Source organism: Anguilla rostrata, chromosome 13 (assembly GCF_018555375.3).
Source record: "Anguilla rostrata isolate EN2019 chromosome 13, ASM1855537v3, whole genome shotgun sequence".
Taxonomy (NCBI): Eukaryota; Metazoa; Chordata; class Actinopteri; order Anguilliformes; family Anguillidae; genus Anguilla; species Anguilla rostrata.
Window position 1 is genome coordinate 27,173,594 of NC_057945.1, and position 20,616 is coordinate 27,194,209.

The 20,616-nt window shown below is 42.1% G+C and overlaps 1 protein-coding gene across 1 annotated transcript in view; it reads right to left on the minus strand.

Moving 5' to 3' along the window:
• Window positions 1-16,986, minus strand: part of lrig1 (leucine-rich repeats and immunoglobulin-like domains 1) — a 40,585-nt gene extending 23,599 nt beyond the window's left edge. Inside the window, exons 1-2 of the mRNA XM_064304581.1 lie at window positions 15,714-16,986; window positions 679-750 (exon numbers count right to left, since the gene is read on the minus strand). Of these exons, the coding sequence (XP_064160651.1) occupies window positions 679-750; window positions 15,714-15,916 (275 nt within the window). The 5' untranslated portion in view covers window positions 15,917-16,986. The remainder of the gene's footprint in view (window positions 1-678; window positions 751-15,713) is intronic.
• Window positions 16,987-20,616: the final 3,630 nt, after the last annotated feature.

Sequence of the window (20,616 nt, forward strand, 5' to 3'; positions counted from 1 at the left end):
GAGCTCCTCCATACTGAAGCAGAGGGCTCGGAGTCAGCCAGCAGTAAAAGGAGAGGAGATCAGAAGCGCAGCTCGCTCCACCGGCGCTTCGGCCGGACGCTAAAGCGCGTCGCGTCCGCCGCGGCGCGGCTTTTAATAAACGACCGCGGGGCCCCATTAAGCGCCGGCGGGATTCCCCCCTGAGGGGGCCCCGCGTTGTGGTACTGACAGGGGCGGACGCACTGAGGGGCTAATGAACATCGTATTCATCTGAGAAGCGTTTCATTAGGGCGGGCGCAGCGGCGCAGCGGCGCAGGCCAGCGCAGCCCGGCGCAGTGGGCAGTCCATTAGCAGCACAGGGCCACTTTGCGGAGCGCCATGTAAATGGATTAGTTGGCCGCTTCTGATGGATCCTGTTATGAACACAGGCAGGTAGGAGGCGACACTCTGCTGATGCACATGGAGAGAGAGACACCTGAGCCAGTGTGTGTGTGTGTGTGTGTGTGTGTGTTTCTGTGTTTGTGCATGTGTGTGTGTGTGCGTATGTATACATGGAGTGGCTACCTGTGTGCAGAATGTCTTTGTGCATCTATGTGTATATGTACATATAAACCATATGCATGGCACATGATTTAATGTGAGTGTGTGCTGCACTCCTTGCTTTATCACCACAGAGCTCTGTTCATTTAGGATACTCACACTTCTAGCAGGTTCGGGAGGTTGGCCAGGGCAGCTGCATCGATCGCAGTCAGTTTGTTGTGGCTCAGATTTCTGGAGGTGGGGGGGGGGTGGAGAAAGAGAGAATAAAGGAGTGAGTGGGCTGCTTCCCTTTCGTCCCCCAATCTCCCCTCGACTGAGCAAGAGAGACAAGTGCAGAGACAAGTACATGAGTTCTTAAAGATGATTACACTCTGCTGCAATGCAGGTTAGTGCACTGGCCAAAGCTCATATGGAAACTGGATTATTTTAAAAGCACAACAAACCCATCACTCCTAAAAAAAAACCATGGCCTTCAATGAGACTCCATTAAGAGTAACCTGTCTTTAAGTTTCTAAAAAAGATGCTGAAGCTGCACAAAATTAGCAATACATGAACCCAAAAACCACCATGTTGGCGTACAGCCACTAACGCATTGCATATTTTGCCAGCTTACTACTGACTGCAATGGAAGAAACACACAAGCTGGTATATGCACATGAAGACACACATATTCGCAAATGGGCGCAAACACAACTGCACATTCTCTCGTACACACACACACACACACAGACACAGACACACACCTCCCTCCTCTACCCTAAACCTGACCCACATATTCCGCTGGCTCCATTTTGGGGAGGGGGGTTCAGATCAATACCAGGCCGCTGCAGTATGGCTTTCCCTCTCCACTCCCAGCTATCCATCGGTGTAAAGTCAATTGGCAGTTTAGACTAACAGAGCAGTTAGCAGCCGGGTCTATATCCATACCCTAACTGGAATTAAAGTGCAATTTGTCCGGAGATTGTGTTTCTGTCAGAGCCCGCTTTTCCCCTGCACTCACAGCTGCCACTCTCAGGCCCCAGCTCGAGGGATTGGATGTCCACATGCGCACGTGCACACACACGCGCAAACGCACCCGCGCACACACACACACACACACACACGTGTGCATGTAGACACATATGCAAACACACTCAGATGTGCAGAGACACACACCTTTTTTTACAGCACTGCAGCATACAAGTGTTAGAGACAAAATATCTTGGTAAGCATTCACAGATCTGAACTTATCCTTATACGGTCATTAATACGACATTATTTTCTCTATTACAGTTTACAATTGTTATATACTTCATGTAAAGGTAACAGACATTGAAGGAAATTCAGGAATCAGAAATAATCTCACTTCCTGCAAGTAAGATGAGAGAATTAAAAGTCAGCCCAAACAATGTATATTTATATACAAGTACAGCTCTCATATTTGAAAAGGCCATTTCTCACTCTTCCTACTTTGCAAGACATTATACTACAGTCCTAGTCATTATCACAGTCACATCAGTAAATGCTTTTATAGTCAAGATAAAGACTGACAGAATCACTGTTAAGAACACAGAGCAGTTGAAGGTTGGAAGTACAGGGTGTGAAAAGGCCAGTCAGTAGCGCACCGCTGCTGTGGTAATAAAAACCCTACAGGCGACATTTTTGGACAAGTTGAGACCGGGCCTGCGCTGGGCCGCGCTGCGCTGCGCTGGGGAGACCGGCGTGCTGGGGCGGCTCTTCAGCGGGGCGGCTCGGACCGGCGCGGGACCGGCCGGGTCGTTTATCACCCGCCCCCGCCTTTCAGCGGCCGCTTTCGGGCCCGCTGTCATAACAGGGCTTTTCACTGCCCGCGGACAAAGGGCCTCACAGAGCGGCCCCGGACCCCAGCGCCGCCGCACGCATTCTTGGGCCGGGCCTGTCGAAAGACGGCCGCCGCTTCCCAGGTCGGGACGGTGGGAGCCGCCCGACGCGCCGCATTCCACGGTCCGCGCGCCAGAACCCCCCCCCCCAGCGCTCTCACGCGGGAGACACGGCGTGAGCGGCAGGAAACGCCCGCCTCGCTTCCAACGGGCGGGAGGGAGCGCGTGCGTTTCTCAGAGCGAGCGTACGTCGCGCGCGGCAGGCCGCACGGGGCCGCTAGCTAGGCTAACATTTCTCAACGGGCGGCAGGAAGAGCCGAAGAGGAGACGACGGCGCGAGGCGACTGACGGCTGAGCGGCAGACGCGAGGCCTCGGCAACCACCAATTTTACCTCCCCGCCCCGCCCCGCCCCGCCCCCCGCCCGCCCGTCCGGCCCTCTGTCAGCGAGGCGCAGGATAATGGCCCGCTGTGTTCTCCCTGGAGGCAGCGCTCCTGACGCGGCGGCGGCGTGTGATTGAGCGCTCGGCCCCGCCGCGCCATTGTGCGCAGGATTGCTAAATTGCCGTCCTTCTTACAGGAGGCAATTACCACAATTACGCTGGAGCAAAGTGAAAGATTGCAGGCTTTTGTGAGCGGGCCGCGCCGGAGGGCGGGAAACAGGACGCCGCCTCTTCACCGCGCTGAGCAAACAGCCACGCCGCGCTCATCCGTCACAGCCATCACCGGGAGCGCTCAGCGCGCGGCGAACGACGGCTCCAGACCGCGCCGCTCGTCAGCAACACCGGCACGGGCTCCCCGTGAGAGCAGAGAGGAGCGCAGCGAGCAGGGGAACGAGATGCGCTGATCAGCGCTGCTCTCGTCACTGCTACTCCGGCCATTTCATCCACCCTGGCGCTTTAAAATCCTATAATGTTATGACACTACGATGTGTGTGCAAGGATCAACACACAAAGGAGTAATGAGGGGTAAGTAATGCACTGCCTGCACGGCAGGCAAACAGCTCCATTAAGAGAAATTCTCACTGCGCCAACATCTCACTATTCACCACACTATCGTCACACTATTGCTCAAATCTAACTGTGTTACTGTGGATAAGGCACCTACTTTTTCTGAATGATTGCTTTGAACACAAAAACAATAATAATCTCACTCCATCTACAAGATTAGTAGTATCATTCTGCTTCTACTCATGTCAATAAAGGCCATGAATGTGTGTGTATCAAAATCTCTTTTCCATCATTCAGAACAACGGTTCGTTGTAGTCAGACTGTGATTCAGAGACCAGGAAGAGGCGAGGGAAAGCGGCATTAATGAAAGGGCCGCAGGTCCACCCGCCTGGTGCCAGAGGTGGCGACTGCAGCCCATTAAAGCACACACGCCTATCCTTTTATCAGGGGGAGGAGGGCGGGGTCTGGAGCCCGGCTACGCTCGGGGCTGTCTCTGGTACCGGGGGGGGGGCTGTTTACGCAACTTTGATTTTTCTCACAGACCGCTTGCTTTGCTCGCTTATCGGGCGCTTAGCACCTACTGTATGAAGCGGCGGCGATAAGGCCGCTGCTTCCTGTACGCACGTGGGCGGAGGCCAGGGAGATTACAGGCCTGCCGACTGTACCTGACTGTACTCCGCACAAAGCCACGGGTGCGGACGGGGGGGAGGGGTGAAGCGTGCGGGTCTAGTGGCTTTACAGCTGGAGGCACTAAACACATCACAGGGGACACATGGGGCGGTGAGGGACGCGTGTCGTAAGGTTTTCTGACGGGACCGTAACACGAACTAGCATCACGTTTTTCACGGTTTCCTCCCAGATAAGTTTAGATCAGGAGTTTATAGGTCACACTTTCGCTTTCATCTCATTTTTGTGCAGTTTTAGTTTTAGTTTTACAGGCATTTAGCAGACGCTCTTGTCCAGAGTGACTTAGCCTACATCATATCCAATTATACAATTGGATATATACTGGAGCAATGCAGGTTAAGTACCCTGTTCAAGGATACAACGGCAGTGTCCTACCAGGGAATCGAACCTGTGATCTTTAGGTTACAAGACCAACTCCTTACCCATTACTGCCGCCCGTGCAGTAGTGTGGTATCGACGTGACTATAAAAAAATGCTTTCAAACACGTCACACTTTTTACACAAGGAAAGGATGAAAGCTGAGTGTATGGCCATAATCAAAAAATAACAAGTGCTCCAGCAATCTGATTACATTAAGCCAAAACATACTGACTACAAACTAGGCCAGGTGACGAGAAATATGGGATTTTTGCTGATAACTGGCAGATTATCCAGTTTCAGAAGCTGAAACGGATCTCATCATCAAAAGGGTGCTGCATTTTGAAAAAGTCAGAACAGAAATGGAGAAAGCACAGCTTCCGAAGGCCCAGGGGTCTTTGTTTTTTGTTCTCACTCTCGTATTGTGATAAATGAGAAAATAAATAGACCATAACACCATACTGGAGTACTACTTTATCTTAGAATAAATAGAATTCACTTAAAATATACAGATTTTTTTTAAACCAGAATTTGTTTTTTCTTTTAGGCTACTAGTCCGGTGCGAAACGTAAAAAATGCTGCCTTTAAATCTGGTGGAAAAAAATGCCACTGCAACAAATGAACAGAACGAATGCCTCAACTGAAAGGCAGTCATGTGTTTCTCATTGTCCTCGCTGAGCGTTTTCCACAGAATGCAGTTCATTCCGTCCTTTCCACGGCTGGACTGCAGCCTTCCAACAAAAGGGCCTCACGATACTCCGCACAAGTCAACGTCTGTGCGCCCTTTCCGCCATCGCGCCTGCGCCAGGGCTCCAGCTCGCGGGGGCCGGGCTACGAGCAGGCCGGGCGCTGGTCCCCCCTCCCCCGCCAGCCTGACCCGCCCTGCCCCGCTGCTTCACAGACAGGCAGCGGGCGCTTCACACCTCCCTACTGTAAACCTGTCCGGAGCAATTACTCTCCCGCGCTCGGGATGGATAAGGCCGCTCCACAGATCACTAACTTAATTTATAGACTGTGGCCTGCCACTCTCCTGGAGGCTGCCAGGCCCTCGAGCCGCAGAGAAGCAGAGTCTTAAAAAAAAAAAACTCTGATAAATCCAGTCAAAGGAACGGGAGATGGTCAGTGTTGCCAGGTCAGAAAAATATTACCAGCCAAATGGTCTCGCAAAACCCACTTGCAAAGATCAGAAACATGCCCAATATTTTTTTTTTTTCAGCAGACAACAATGCGAGAATTCTGTTTTTTTCCCCCCTTCACCATGTATTCTGTCCTGAAAACGCATATCACTGCTGCTGTTGCACTTGAGTTGACACCCACAACTTCACCTTTAAAGTAGCCCTTGCTGGCTTAAAAATGAGGGTATGGTATTAGTGGAAATGAACATTTGTAATCCAACAGCTGTGCAGTTTCATAGCTTTGTCAGTTTTTTTCAGATTCTGACAATAAAATTTCTGTCAAGGTTTTTATGGCTGGTTGAGTTACTGAGTAATGAAAGGTAATGAGGACTGCTCATATCACTGTGCAAATGCGTGATGGAACGTTATATGTTCACTTTAACAGTCAATAAATGGATGATAAGGTGTAAAAGCAGATAGGCTCAAAACCAGCTTCAACTACAGAAACCTACTGAATCCGGATTAAAGTCCAATCAAGAGCGCGCTTGACACAGCAACATACTTTTAAGTAGAGGAAGACCTACTTTAAGAATGTTATATTTTTTTAAAATGAGGCTTTGAAGAAAATGTCTGGCCTAGCTGCTTGTGTGGAGCACCATCCTCCCTGCATTGTGTTTTCATAAGCACATCAACTTATCTCTTACAGCACACAAGCACAGCTAGAAAACTGGATCACACAGAGGTCAGAAAGTGAAAACAGGTACTAAAAACTGACATGAGTAAGAAAAATTTATCCAGCTCAGCATACTAACATAACTAACAATTCTTAAAGCCTGATCAAGTTAACCGACTTTCAATTACCACACTACCTGGTTAATCTTTCACCATACAAGCACCATGGTCCACAAGAAATTTCTTACCTTCAGAAAAGTGGGATATGACATCAGACTTGTGATACGATCTTTATGATTTATAGTTAAAGAAAAAAGCCTTCTGTGACAACCTACCCATCCTTACTGATAAGCAGAGTGCGAATCTCAGTCTGTCAAAGTGCGAAATGATGTCAGTGATAGCCATTTATGATGCAGCTTGGAGATGAGGAGATACTTTAATGCTTCTCAGTCCAAACAGTAATAAACTAGTCAAAGAATAACCTTCTGTTAAAGACAGCAACCAACAGAGATAACCTAGCCAAGCTCAAACAGATCCTCGCACCGAGCGGCGTATCTCACCCTCTTCCTGTCGTAAACTGCCATTTACAGCCAAGCAACAGCGCCGACAGAAAAGCCAGCAGATGCACAACAGCCCAATCTACCCCAGAGGAGAAATAACACACAACAACTCCCAAAGGCCCTCACACCACTCAAACACTGAGCCTAATTCCACACAATCACACACGTGGCTAGATCAAGTGTACATCCTATATAAGGTGTATTATAAATACAGATGATGCTTTTTCATAGAAAGAAGATTTTTGATCATGTCCACACAAGAGAACTCATAAAATAAAGTAGAAAATATATTTGGTTCATGTCAAGTAATCCAATCCAACTGTGTGCTCAAAGAATCATCCTCTCCATTAACATCCAAGTAAAAAAAAAAAAGAAAGCTCATGAGCATTTAGAGAATATTCATCTGAGGCTGGGAGCGGGGGGAAATGCCTCAAGGAGCTGCACCCATGTCTGACCCTTTCAAATCACCCCTGGTTCGATGTCGATATTTAAATGAGAGCTTCAGAGGTGGGGTGGGGGGGTTGGCCTCGACGTAGAAAAAACACTGGCCCCAGGCACAACGTGAACCTGAGTGCAGCAACAGCTGCCAAGTGGCCAGAGACAGGAAGGAGAGGGAGGCAGACTTCTACAGGCCCCAAGAACATTCAGGGAACAGGCAAGGAACCCACATTTCTTTGCTGACACATGACCCCTCTCCACCACAGTGATTAGCGATTAGCCCCCTGATTATTAGAAACCTGCTCTGTTCTTCTGAGAAAGAACTATTTATTTTTTCATAGCTTCCCAAACCCCCCCCCCCCCCATGTTCTCTTTTGTTTTGTTTAAGTATGCACTTCAAAGGCAATAGAATTAGTAATCTTTTGTATTATTCTTCAAAATGTATAGTATTTTTGTAACAGGAAAACACCCAGACTAATTATATGATAATTAAACCACAGGAGGGGAAAAAAGTCAGATTTGTAAAAGAGTACAACCGTAACTCAACTGCAGTGAGGAGACAGAATATTGCAGTGCAGACATTTTCTTTTTTAACAGAATCATGGTTTACGAAGACTGCCAAGGTCAACAGAGTTTAAAAGACTCGCTTTAGAGCAGAGTGAACGTGCTACTCTGATTAAACCTAAAGCGTCAGGCTCTCAGTCTGCAGTCTAACTCCAGTCTGCCTGGTGTGTGCTTCTTTAACTCTTCAAGCCTTTGTGTTTTTCTAATGTCTTTTCCAGATTTCCAAACTCTAACCAGATGTAGAGAATTCACAGATGATTCATCCATCAGGGCCACTTTGCACACGGATACTCAAGCAAAAGGAAATGTTTGGAACTCCACGGGGCCAAATGGCAAATAAATAAATAAATGTAGTTTTGTCAATAAATTCAAGAATATATCGTCTTCCAGCTGAAGATCATTGTCCGTATTTTTAAAACAAGGCAAAATTATGAGTGTACATGCTTATATTTATTTTTAATTTTAAATGCAAATGATAACATGCATCTATAACAAATACTTATTTCCTGAATAATGGTGTTTCAAATGCATACACGCACTCATTTTGTCATGTCCATTGCAATTCTGTTTATCTTTCTTCAATAATTTTCAGGCAAGGCTACATTTGACCATAAGTAACAGCGTGTAACACGTTCACTTCACTTCAAAATGCATTCAGTGAAAGAATACACTTGAAAAATAGTGTTTGATTAGAGCAGAGTTCTAACCGCAGCAATGTCCAAAGCAATTCCAAGAAAAACAGCTGGCTTGGAAAACAGTGAGGAATACCTATGTGGGGAACCATCGTCAGAAAAGAAAAATATCAAGCAAAAAAAAAAAAAGACCCAGAAGACATTTTCTTACACTAATAAACCCAAGAAGTTCAGAAAATAAATAAACAAAACATTAAAAACATCTCTCATCACCACAAGATTACAACCCAGCTTCCAAATAAAAGTCAGAGAAACCACATGCAGCGCATGAGCCTGTGCGGTGCTGCTGGGTACTAGTGCTAGGCGTGCGTGTCTGACACTTAGCCTTTATGGACCAAACGCTGTGAAGGAGCAAGCGAACACGGAAGGTCTCTCCCCCAAATGTACAGTGACACTGGCCTGAATTTGTTCTTGTTGTTTTAAAAACACTGCATAGACTCACTGGTGAACAGACTACGCAGAAGGAACATCTTGTCCACTGAGCCCGACGTATCAGCCAATCCGCACACCGCACAGACCCGTGCATCTGCACAGCATCTGTGCGGCATCGATCAAAAACTCCACGTTTACTGCCAATCTACCCATCCCAAGCATTCCAGAGAACAATTTATACAATTTCCATTTTCAGTTACAATAGAAAAATGGATAAATTGCCATTAAAATGAAAAATTAGAATTGCAATTATTTTTTGTTTACAAATTCCAAGATGACATGAAAATTAAGGCAGTATTTTTCTGATCATGGTTCCTTTTCTCTTCTCCCTTACTGCGAGGTCGAGGTGGACGTTTGGTTGGGCCACACTTCATAGCAGCAGATGCACAGCGTGTCGGAGACCGCGACACAGACGAAACGCTTGCAGGCGGTGGGCTGAGAGAGTCACACGCCGCACTGAGGCTTGTGGCCGCAGTCGCCCGACTGCAGCGCACCACCAACAAACCAATTTCCTGTAGCGGGAAACCCTGGTTGGGGTGTTTACAAACACGAGACACCCAGGGCCGAATGGAAGCGGGAGCGCTGGCAGCCCTCGCGAGCCCCGGGGTCAGGCTTGTGTAAGTTACGACTCCCATCCCTCCACAAACACCACACTGCGGCTGCCCAAGGTGGAAACCAGCGGTCAGCTCATTCAGGAAACCACTCAGGAAGTGTTCGGGGCTGATGGGATTGATCCAGTTTCCTTCTCCTCCTGTGCGACCGTCCATAGTATGCGCAGAGCGCGCTATGATCCTGCAGTGTGACTAACATGTAGGCTACATGTCCAGTTACTACTGGAGCCTGAAGTTATATTATACTTCAGGCTCTTTCTATACAAGTGTGTGACAGTGCCACAACACACACTTGTATAGAAAGACGCAAAAAGGTAATAGTCATATTTTATTTATATAGTGCCTTTCTAGTTCCAAAGGAGGCTGAACACTTTCTGAAATCATAACAAATAAAGCTACAGTTGCAAACTAAGAGTCAAATACCTTCAAAAATGGTAAAGAGGACTTCAGTGTCTCTCTACTGCTGCCTTCAAAAGTCCAAATGTACACAAACACACACACACACCAATGCTATGTTTAACCAAACAGAATTAGACCTGCTATAGATATATAATGTATAAATGTTTTCTTGTAGCAGAATCGTTTTCTTCCTAGGTTGCTCAAAATAATAGTATACTAGAGGAAGCTAGCAACCTACATTGGTGCCAGTCAGCAGAATAGCTTTGCAAGCGTTGTCTAGCTACTCATGTTAAAATATCAAGCTTCCAGGAATGGCCTTTTGCTGCCAAAATATGGTTCCCGTGAGATAATATATGGTTTGAGCGTTGTTTTGGTTGCCTGACGATGATACTGGATGGTGTCCCAGTATTTTTCAGCTGTCTCTACCCTCACTTGCATACAAGCAAAATGATCATTCTGTGACATCAGCAAAATTCCAGTCCTGACGGAGAACAGAATGGATTTAGAGACTTATGTTTGTTAGTAGAGCAATTCAACATGACACTGAATGCTGTGTGGTTCTCGCTTACTCTATATTAAGGATTATTATAATAGCAATGTCAAGTATACTTTGACAGCACAATAACAGCGTTTTACAGGAATTCCTCACTTTTTCAAAGCATAGCCTATAACTGAAATTTGTTGAGCTGAAATAATCTTCCATTATCCAATGTGTAAAAGTGCAGGTTTTTTTGATACAAAAAAATGTTTGACAAATGGCAACATAGCAAACAGTCAAAACCAGGGGATTATTTGTACAAAAAATAATTGAGGCAGATTCAAATTATCTGGTATTTTCTTTCAGGAAATTGTAGTGTATAAAACTGTATCAATCACATCAATTTCAATGTCAAAGCTGAAAAGCATTTGTTATTCTTAGATTATCAACACTTCCCATTTGTTTGGTTGGCTAAACATATCACCAGCACACATACAAACACTGCATACTATTTTGACATGTCCACAAAATAAGAGAACTACCAGCCAAGAGCATTGCTAAATGATACAAGCAGCCATTTATTGATGAGAAGAAATGTTCAAAGTGCATACCAATGCGACCAAACCATTGAACATATCCCAGGCAGCACCAATGGCCTTTTGAATAGCATGACATGGCTTATTCTAACAGAACCTTGAAACAGACATTAGCCACCTTTATAACCAAGTCACCCTGTATGCTTCCTCATACAAGCACCACTTTGCAAGTGACAGGATTATTCTATTTCTTGAATAGATCCCTGAATTTCTACAAACAAACTAAGCCAAGCCACTAAACAAGGTATTTTTAACTGAGGGCCAGGTTCTTTAAAATAAATAGAGTGAACAGAGACCAACACTTTCCTTACTTGCAATTAGTAAAATATCAATAAAATATATTGTGCGTGTTTAAATAATATAGATTACTTCTTTAAAAATGCAAATGGACCACCTATTATTTTGTTTCTGACAACCTGTTGGCTTTGCAATGGCAGGTATAGGGCAATCGGGGTTTGTGGTCTAAAGCAAGAACATACTCTTCAAGTGGGCTAATTCCAGAGCATCTTTTACAGTGGTGTTGTGTTCCAGAGGCAGATTAGTTTTACAGCATTTAATCACAAGTAAAACCATCCTAAATATCATGCAGGTCCTTATTCCTTTTAGAGCAGTGGTCTCAGGTGGTACGTGCCATAGGAAACTGTTCCAACCAAAAATATTAAGCATTATTTTTAGAAGAATTATTCAGATAATCAACAAAGATATAAACTCTGTAGGCATAATGTCACTGTACAAGCTCCTCTGGAGTCATTTGAGTGTGTACTTTCTTGCTGTAGACCACAAAGCCATGAATACCCTATAGCCTACTTGTCATTGTAAAGCCCACAAGTCATCAAAAACTCTCTAAAAAATGTCAGATATCATTTGAAACGCAAACAACTCGAAGTCAATCAAAAGCATACACCAAAACTGAAATAATATTAAAAACCCCAAAAAGATCCTTCCCTTTCAGGTCCAAAAGTCAGATTGACACCCACTCACTAATGTAACTCTGCGTTTTAACAGAATTGTGGTTATTCATATATTGTCTTTCAGGTCAACCTCAAACTTGCACTTAAACAGATATGCCATTTAAATGGATTTGTGAATGTATAATAACCTTCCATACAATAACACTAAAACCTATTTGTCCAATATCCAAAAATACAAGATTTATTTTAGATGTATTTTTCATCTGTCAAAATACAAGATTTCTTTTAAAAATATTTCCGGGCCAAAATCAGATTTGGGAAATCAAGGCAGGTTTACGTTCATGTGCACTTGCATATAGGTAACACATTTTCAAAGAAAAAAAAAAACATTTAATGGAAGTATGAGCAATAATGCAAAACATTCAGGTGAAAACAGAATCAAATCCAAAGTTGGGTGTGGTTGAAACTCAGATGTCTGAACACTGAGATACTAAGGATACTATAACTGTATCTTGATATTTTTAAGATCTGCAGCTAATTGCTAAAAGGATCATTCAAAATGTTTAAGCGTAGTGCACCATGTTCAAAGAACCTGGAGGTGCCATGCTTTTTCAGGGCTGGTACAAGGTTAAACATGACCTTTTCACACAGAAGTTAAAACACACATCTTGACGTAAGCTTAATGTTCCAACCCCTGTTGAAATAGGAATGTTCCCTCAAGAAGCCTATTCCCCTTTATTTATTCTCATTTCTCAAGCCACATGGCTAGCTTGCTTCTCTCTGGTTTGCCTCCTGTTGAATATGCTAGCACTGTTGTTTCCTACTATCCCCATCTAGCCACAGTGACACAGGGGAGCTGTAAAAACAGGGCCGAGTACAGAAGATATTTTGACAACTGGAAGGCATTAGGGCCTGATTTTTCACACAGGCCGTGTCCAGGGAGTTTCCTCACAAACCTTTTTCCTTCTCGGATTGATATACTGCAGATGAGCACCCAAGTTGCCCCTTATCCAGCTACTGTTGGGAGACTTCAACCCGAAACACTGCCTATGCCCATGTACGTCACACTGGCCTTTCTAATGTACCCCAGCGCTACCTGCTTCCCAGTGTCCGGCAGGGATAAATATAAAGGAAGGATTCTGAGGAGTGATATATTTTGTGTTATAAAAGCTTTTTTTTCCCACTCATGTGTTTTTGTGTACGTCACACATGTCTCAGTTTTACTTTACTGCAGAGTAACCAAGTGTAAAACTATTATTCATTTGAGAAACATTTTTTCAGACGTTAGGCTATGCTTCCTTAAATGCATGAAAAAGACCATACAAATGTACACAGTACTGCATCTAAAAATGGACCCCCCAGAGCGCAGAGTTTTTCCCTTAATTAGAATGAAATGCCTAATACACCTAGCGCCCATAGAACAGACTGGTATGCTTAATAACAAATCATTTTCCCGTACATTTTCAAATAGCCCATATTTTGCACGACAGAACTCGATTCAAGTCATCATGTGGCTGTAATATATAACCATAAAAGCAGAAACAACAGTCACATAAACTGTTCAAAAGGTGTTCCCAAAAGTACGACTCCAGAGCAACAAATAAATAACTAGTGCGGCTACATTCTAATCTAGGGAGTAATAGTCTGTAAAACATGCAAATGACACTTCCATGATGGCATTACTGATTATTCATATCAGTTAGGCTACCTATGTCCAAAAAAAATCTTCTCCCTGTAGAAAAAGCTACACAATTAAAACTAAATTGAATTGAATTGAATTGAATTGAACAGTTCCCTAAATTTTAATGCTAGTCTTCAGCTGGTGAACTAGAAGGCAGGTGGGGTTTATTTATTTATGGTTTTATTTTCAGGATGTGAAGGAGAAAGCCATAAACACTAGGCAAACGGACTCTTTGTGAAGCAGCATGCCACGACAGAGATCCTCGTTTCCTCCTGACACCAGGCAGAAATGTCACCTCAGCCACAGGGTGACCGATGCTAAACATAAACATGTACACTTCATTCCCACCAATAATTCACCTGGCACCAAGACCAGGCTTCCCGATTGGTAAAAGAAGACGAGGAGGGCTTGCGTGATAACTGCGGCGTGACTGGACAATCACAAGACTACACATCACATTTAAAATAGTTTTAAGGCATACTATAAAGTCTGTTGTAATAGGTTTATATGTCTAACGGCCAAAAGCAGGTGTTCAAAAAAAAGTGTTGATCATGGAGGAGAAAAAAAATTGTATAATTTGCAAAGTAATAAAAGTGCTTCTGTTTTTTTCCATTTAAAATTGGTCCCGATGGCTCACTACTCGCAGACATGAAACACTGTGCACCAACTCTCCTGTGAAGAAACTATTTTAACTTGGGATTGAAACAGTCATATGCATCTTTATAACAGAGAAAACAACAAAGATCAGAAAACACCATATTGAAGAAATTTATAAATGTTTGGTTGTCTTTGCCTGCAAAATCCATTAATTGGTGATTCCATTGACTGAAGACTTGATAGTTTTGCATTTGGTTTCAAATTGAAACTATTTAGGTTTTTTTTTTCTTTATGCGTGGGAGGCACAAAATGTTTTTACAGGGCTCTGAAAAATGCACTCTACGGAGAAGCAATTTTGCGCTACAAACTGCTCACTTTAACCCCAACAAGATTATGGACCATACAACCGAACTGATAAAGTGCATAAATAGAGATAATGAAAAGATTACACAACAATAACTAAACCAGATACAGGCACCACAGCTCAAACAATAAGTCTGATATTAATATCAGTCTTGTGGACTTCCAACTGTATCAAGGACTGTACATGGGAAATTTGGCAAACAACCTTCACATGAGAATGAGCACACATACTTGAACTTGTGTTGTACTCAGAAATAAAAACACTACCTGGACACAGAGCTCATTATTCATTCTTTAGAGTACATTTTCAAGCAGCATTCCACTCTTCCCAGGGGACACCAACTACCTCAGCAGAGGAACTTTAGAATCCAAAAACTTCCATGCCTTTGCTTATTGTTGTCACAATTACAAAGACATTACATTTATTTTTTTGTCATGGGTCTTTTGCCACCAACATCTGACAGCCTACTTCAAGCAGTCAGTTTATGCATGTCCTATGTAAGTTTGCATTCACTAGTGTAATACTTTGACTCTTAAATAGAACAGACCATACTAGATAGGATTGCAGCTTTCTAAGAAGTGGTTAGCTATATTAGTGTACATTTCAAATTACATACACAAACACTATATATATATATATATATATATATATATATATATATATATATATATATATATACACACACACAAGTGGCTCAGTGGAAATGATGTTGTGTTGCATATTTGTCGCAGAAATTTGCTTAGTTAAAAAAAAAATGTTACGGACGAATAGAAGGCCAGGGCATAGAAATTAAAAAGGATGCTTGCTTACAGCTGTGACTCAAGCCAATCAAAACTTCATACATTTCTTCCAAAAATGGCCTAATTTCCTATCAGAAAGAATTGTTGCAGCCTAGACGTGTCAGCGTTGGCCATTAAATGTCTTTACTTATCTAACCAAGACCTATAGTAACACGTAAGAACTAAACTAGTTTGCAGTTAGCCTACCCAAACACCACAACACAGCCAATCCCAAGTTCGTCAATGTTTAGAAACTGCCAGTAAACCTGTATTTTCTCTCATTACTTATTTTTAAAAGTTTCTTAAATTAAATTAGATGCGCAATTACTCGGTAAAGGAAAATGCTTGGTTCAGAAAAGTATGCTCTTCTGTGGTAGGCTACTATAGCTATCACTCGCTTTACTTTGTACTCGGCAATAGCCTACTGCAACTTGGTTATCGGAAGGTTCAATGAATAGCAGTGTTATGTACTTACAGATAGACAGTTTGGACTGGCAGATCCTGTGGAGTATCCGTCAAATCCAGATTGCTGCAGTCCACCGAATTGCTAGTGCACGTACAATTCTGAGCACAAGGCAAATCTGAGCTCAATCCGGAGTCGATAAGCAGTTCCAGACACAAAATTAAATAAAAAACATAATAAGAGACGGATCCGATTTGTCCCTGCGACGCCGCCATTTTGTATCCAGTTTTAATAGAGCGGCAACTAATTTCTTGTTGCTGCCACTTTGTTAATCTTATATCGTTTGCTTTCCAAGACTAGCCTATATAGTTTCCTGTTGCACATTTAGGATTTACATGGTAATGTAGCTAAATAACAATGTTATTTGTGAGATCTTCCAGATTTACGGAAAGTTAGCTGGCTAGTTTAAAAAGTGAAGTCCCGTTCAAGCTTCTCACCGTGCCCTGCGCAACTAAATCAAAGGTGAATCACGATTAACAAAGCAATTCAAGAAACTTGTCCAGAAGCCAAAACTAAATGCAAGTTACCGCAGTTGTCCTTAAAAGGTTGAAAAGGGGGTCCGTTAGCAAGCTAAGCCTTCGTTTTGGCTAGCATTTATTTATTTCCAACAAATAAAATATAATAAGCAGATCCCTCCAGTAAAAGAAAATCATACGATCTTCAGCAAAAACTCGTCACAATACAGACAACTTAATGGTTATCTAACGCATGCCTTGCTGTGCCATTTTGCTTGGAAAAACAAATTGACATGTTTTGCCAATATCCTGGCACACGATCGTAGCAATGCCATTAACGGCCAACTTCGATTACAAAACTTTTCTTCTTCTGTTTTCATACATTGTAACAAACTTTGCGGGTCCTTAAATCACTTTTGACTTTGTTACAAAGTTGCACCACAGGGAGAGTTGATGATCAGCAAATTTCTTCCTTGAAGTTGATTTCTCAGCTGTCGTACTGCAAAACACCTAAATGAAACAGCAATCGTCAGTGGCGATTCCCTCCGCTGTAGTCGCAAAGAATAAACTCGTAGTTGCTTATCAGATGCAGTCTATGGCCTGGAAATCTCAGTGATCCGGTTACTAACAAATACAGACTCCGCTTCAGATCGTATCCACCATAAGATATTTTTTTCCTTTTGCCTCACTTTCTTTTTTTCCAAAGCTATTGCTCATGAACCCCACGTTGGGTGATCACGGCTTGTGGGAACCTCCCATTCTCTGTTGCAATTGGTTTTCCAGATTTGAGGAACGTGTAAGCTCCTATCCTTACTGGCTATTGAGGATTCCTCAGGCGCCATAAAGGTTCGACTGCCAATGACCAGCTGTCACTCACAACTCGTTGACCCCACCTACGTTTCCCACCCCGGGTGTGAAACCGCACCACCTCTTTTCACTCTCACCGCGTCTTAAAGAGATATTACCTTAAATAGAAGTTGTTGACGAACGTACATAGCTTACAATGTGTGCAGATCCAAGGAGCTAATAATGTCAAAGTGCGACAATAAAAATAACATTACAATTATTGATGCAGACACTAGTCATTCTTTGTAACGCACAATTGTAGAATTTAGGGTTTAAGGTTTGAATATTTACCCTGAGACCCACCACACATAACTTAATTAGCTCAGATGAATGTAAGATAAGTTTTGCATTCAGCCTAGATTTCTAAATGACATAATTACATCTTTACATAGTATATGAAATGTTTTTGTTTCCAGGAAATACTTTTCCATATATATATTTTCTTAATATGTTAAAACATTCTATCTGCCAAATAATTAACATGGCATAAATGCTTGCAACAAGGGGAGGGATTTCTGAGCAATTAAAAAAAAACTATAATAAGATGACAGTTTATAGATTATGATAACATATAATAGCATTTATTTATTTCACACTCTAGTATAATAATGGCAAGTTGGAATGTGTCACACTTCACATCCAATGAATCATGATTGCTGGGAACGTCCACATGTGCACCTGCATATCTGGAGGGTGTTATATGGCAGTTTTCCTTGTTCTGTTTGCACTGAATAGCAATAGCTTTGTCATCGCACCATTTCTGGTTGGAGAAAAAGGCAGGATCTATTGAGTGGCACATGAAAACATATCACCATAGTGTTTTATGTTGACGTTTTGAGGAGAAACTTGCCCAGAGCAGCTGTCTCGGGTGGCTTCAGTGCTATGATTGTCTTTGTTTAAATATGCTGCTTTAAAAGTGGATGCTGATCTGAAGGAAATGATAAATACACAGTAAAGTGTTCAATGTTAAATCAACTTTTCCAGAGTACATATGGTCCTCTTGGACTCATTTCTGCTGGCATTGAATTAACACTGGTCAGTTCACTGTGTAGGGCTATGTAAATATGTGGATCAATTAATAAACCAGATTTAGTACTTGTGACTTTGGAGCTTTCACAAAAGGATTCTTGACATGAGTGAAAGATAGAGGAATGATAGAGGATAGAGGTATGAATAGATAGACAAATTAATAAGGTCACTCAACCAATAGACCCATATTTTGTTGCACATTAAAAACCAGAGACTGGAGAAAATGGTGCCACAGTATAAGGATCCACTTCTAAATTAAACGTATGGTAATCTGTCCTTTCATTATGATATATTTTGTCTTATGATTCACAGTATTTGATTAAACATATGAGCCCATTCTTCCTCAATGTTGCCAATGGAGGGCATACATTTAACATGAAATATTTCTTAAACAACTAACAAATGCTGGCTTCTTGAAAAGGTTTTAAATTGTTTTTGTTATTTTCTTTTAGTCAGTCACCTTTTATATTTGTTTTTAACAATCCCTTGGACAGTTATCTCAAAAAATCGGAAAGCCGATTTCTGGTTAGTTCTAAGAGGAAAATACTTTGACTGCTGATCAGTATATCAGCAGTTTAAGTAAGTAAGTGGGGGGCGTATGGGGGGTATTTGGCCTGTTTTGCAATATTGGATGGGTTGTACCCCCGCCCCCATAAATTACGACATTGCGTGTATGTCTTTATCATTGCTGCCTGAAGATAATTGGTTGCATTCTGAATATGTTGTCAGCATTGTCCTCTGCTGTTTAAATAATATTGCAGCTATTTAATCTGATTTTAAGCAGTTTACTATTGTTATTTTTAGGGGGAAAATCTTCTTCATTAACTCAATCTTCAAGAAAGTAAATTTCATAAGAAATGTCAAGTTTCCTAACTATTTAATGTCACATATTAGTTACATAAAATATATATCCTCACCATTGCAGTTTGCTACGATACTAAGAGTCAATAACTGGGCACCCTTGCCCCTGTTTTGGGAGACGACAAAACATTGTTATCCAAAATATGCGGTCATGCATTTACATGCTCTTTTAACAGATTGGTATTTGGATCAGGTATTTTGGAGGCCTATTTTAAGAATGCTGTTGACATGTCTTATAATGTGATTTATCTGGACATTGGCCAGCAGTAAATAATTTGCTGTCCAAATGCCTTTGTGTGACAGTGGGTCAAATGCTAGTTTAAGATTAGAATCAATAACACAAGGCCTTCTGGAGAATGCCATAAAGAAACATTAGTCATTTGGATGTAATAAAAATGTGTCAAATGGAGCATCATTAAATGTATTCATAGAACAGTGATGTCAGTTTAAATCTTAAATTTACCAACTGACATTTTGCACTGTACATTAGTTATGTCTGCACATATTCACATACATCAGATGAAAGTACGGTATATTGCTCTCCTAATTATTAGTATTGCAGTTGAAAACCAAACCTATTTTGATGTGTTTCTTCTTTAAGTTGAAGAATAAAAAATGATGGATGGTTTTCCTGATGCTTGCCAGAATAGAATGTCATGACAGAAACCATACACAGTGCAGTAGTACTAAGAACAATGGTCTTCACTTCATGGAATTGTGGCGGCTGAGAGATAAATTGCCTGCAGGAGTATGTTCATTTGTCCAAACAAAGAAATATGGAGTTTAAATTTATTAGAATTGCGCTGAGACACTTTTGATGATTGCTGCCTCTAAAAAAACAGACGTGATGATTTGTGTCTGCCTGGTGTTCATCCCATTGATCCCCCCTCAGTTATTTAAATGAGAGATTTGTATACTTGCAAAGATAGATAGATTTAACTTTTTTTTTTTAAATCAAGCACCACACTAATCATATTTACTGGGCAAGGTTGTGTATGAACAGGCATCTATCCTTATGAACAAAAGTGTGTTCCCCAAACTGTGACAGAACATTAACAAACCTTGTTACCATTCTCACCATTAATTGCCATCATTACCATACAAATGAATGGTAAGTCTGACCATGCATGACATTAAATTTTATTTATTTTTTTGCACTTTGCATTTTGGCTTTTAATTGGAACACACAGCCTAAGGAATTAGGAAAAGAAGTGGGTATATGTTCTTTATCCATGTTCACAATGTTTTTTTTTTTTTATACAACATTTTTTAAAAATAAAAAAAAAACAAGTGAATGAATGTTACAATTAAATGGGCATAGTTATAGTAGCACATTAGCAAATGATTATTTAGACTTAGGAAAGGGTTCAGTTCATGTTCTGCTAGATGTGCTTCAGCAAGTTGAAGTACTTTCTCTTTAAATGGTTCATTTTGATGGACAGGTGGTGCTCATGATATGAGGAAGCGTGATGACAACATAAACAGCTACCACTACTAGATTTTAATAGTTACCCCCCAATGAGTATTGTGTTGTTTGGGTGATGGGAAAGTGGATGTGAGTTGGTCTGTAAGTGTTTTATAAAGGGGGTAATGACTGCACCAGATGAGTGCAGCCTGGATGTTTTCAGTGCAAACCAAATCATTGTACTTCTGGATGGAAAGGGATGAAAGGGCGGCTGGTGCAGTTAAAAGAAGGTGTAGGACATAGAGACATTGACTCGGGG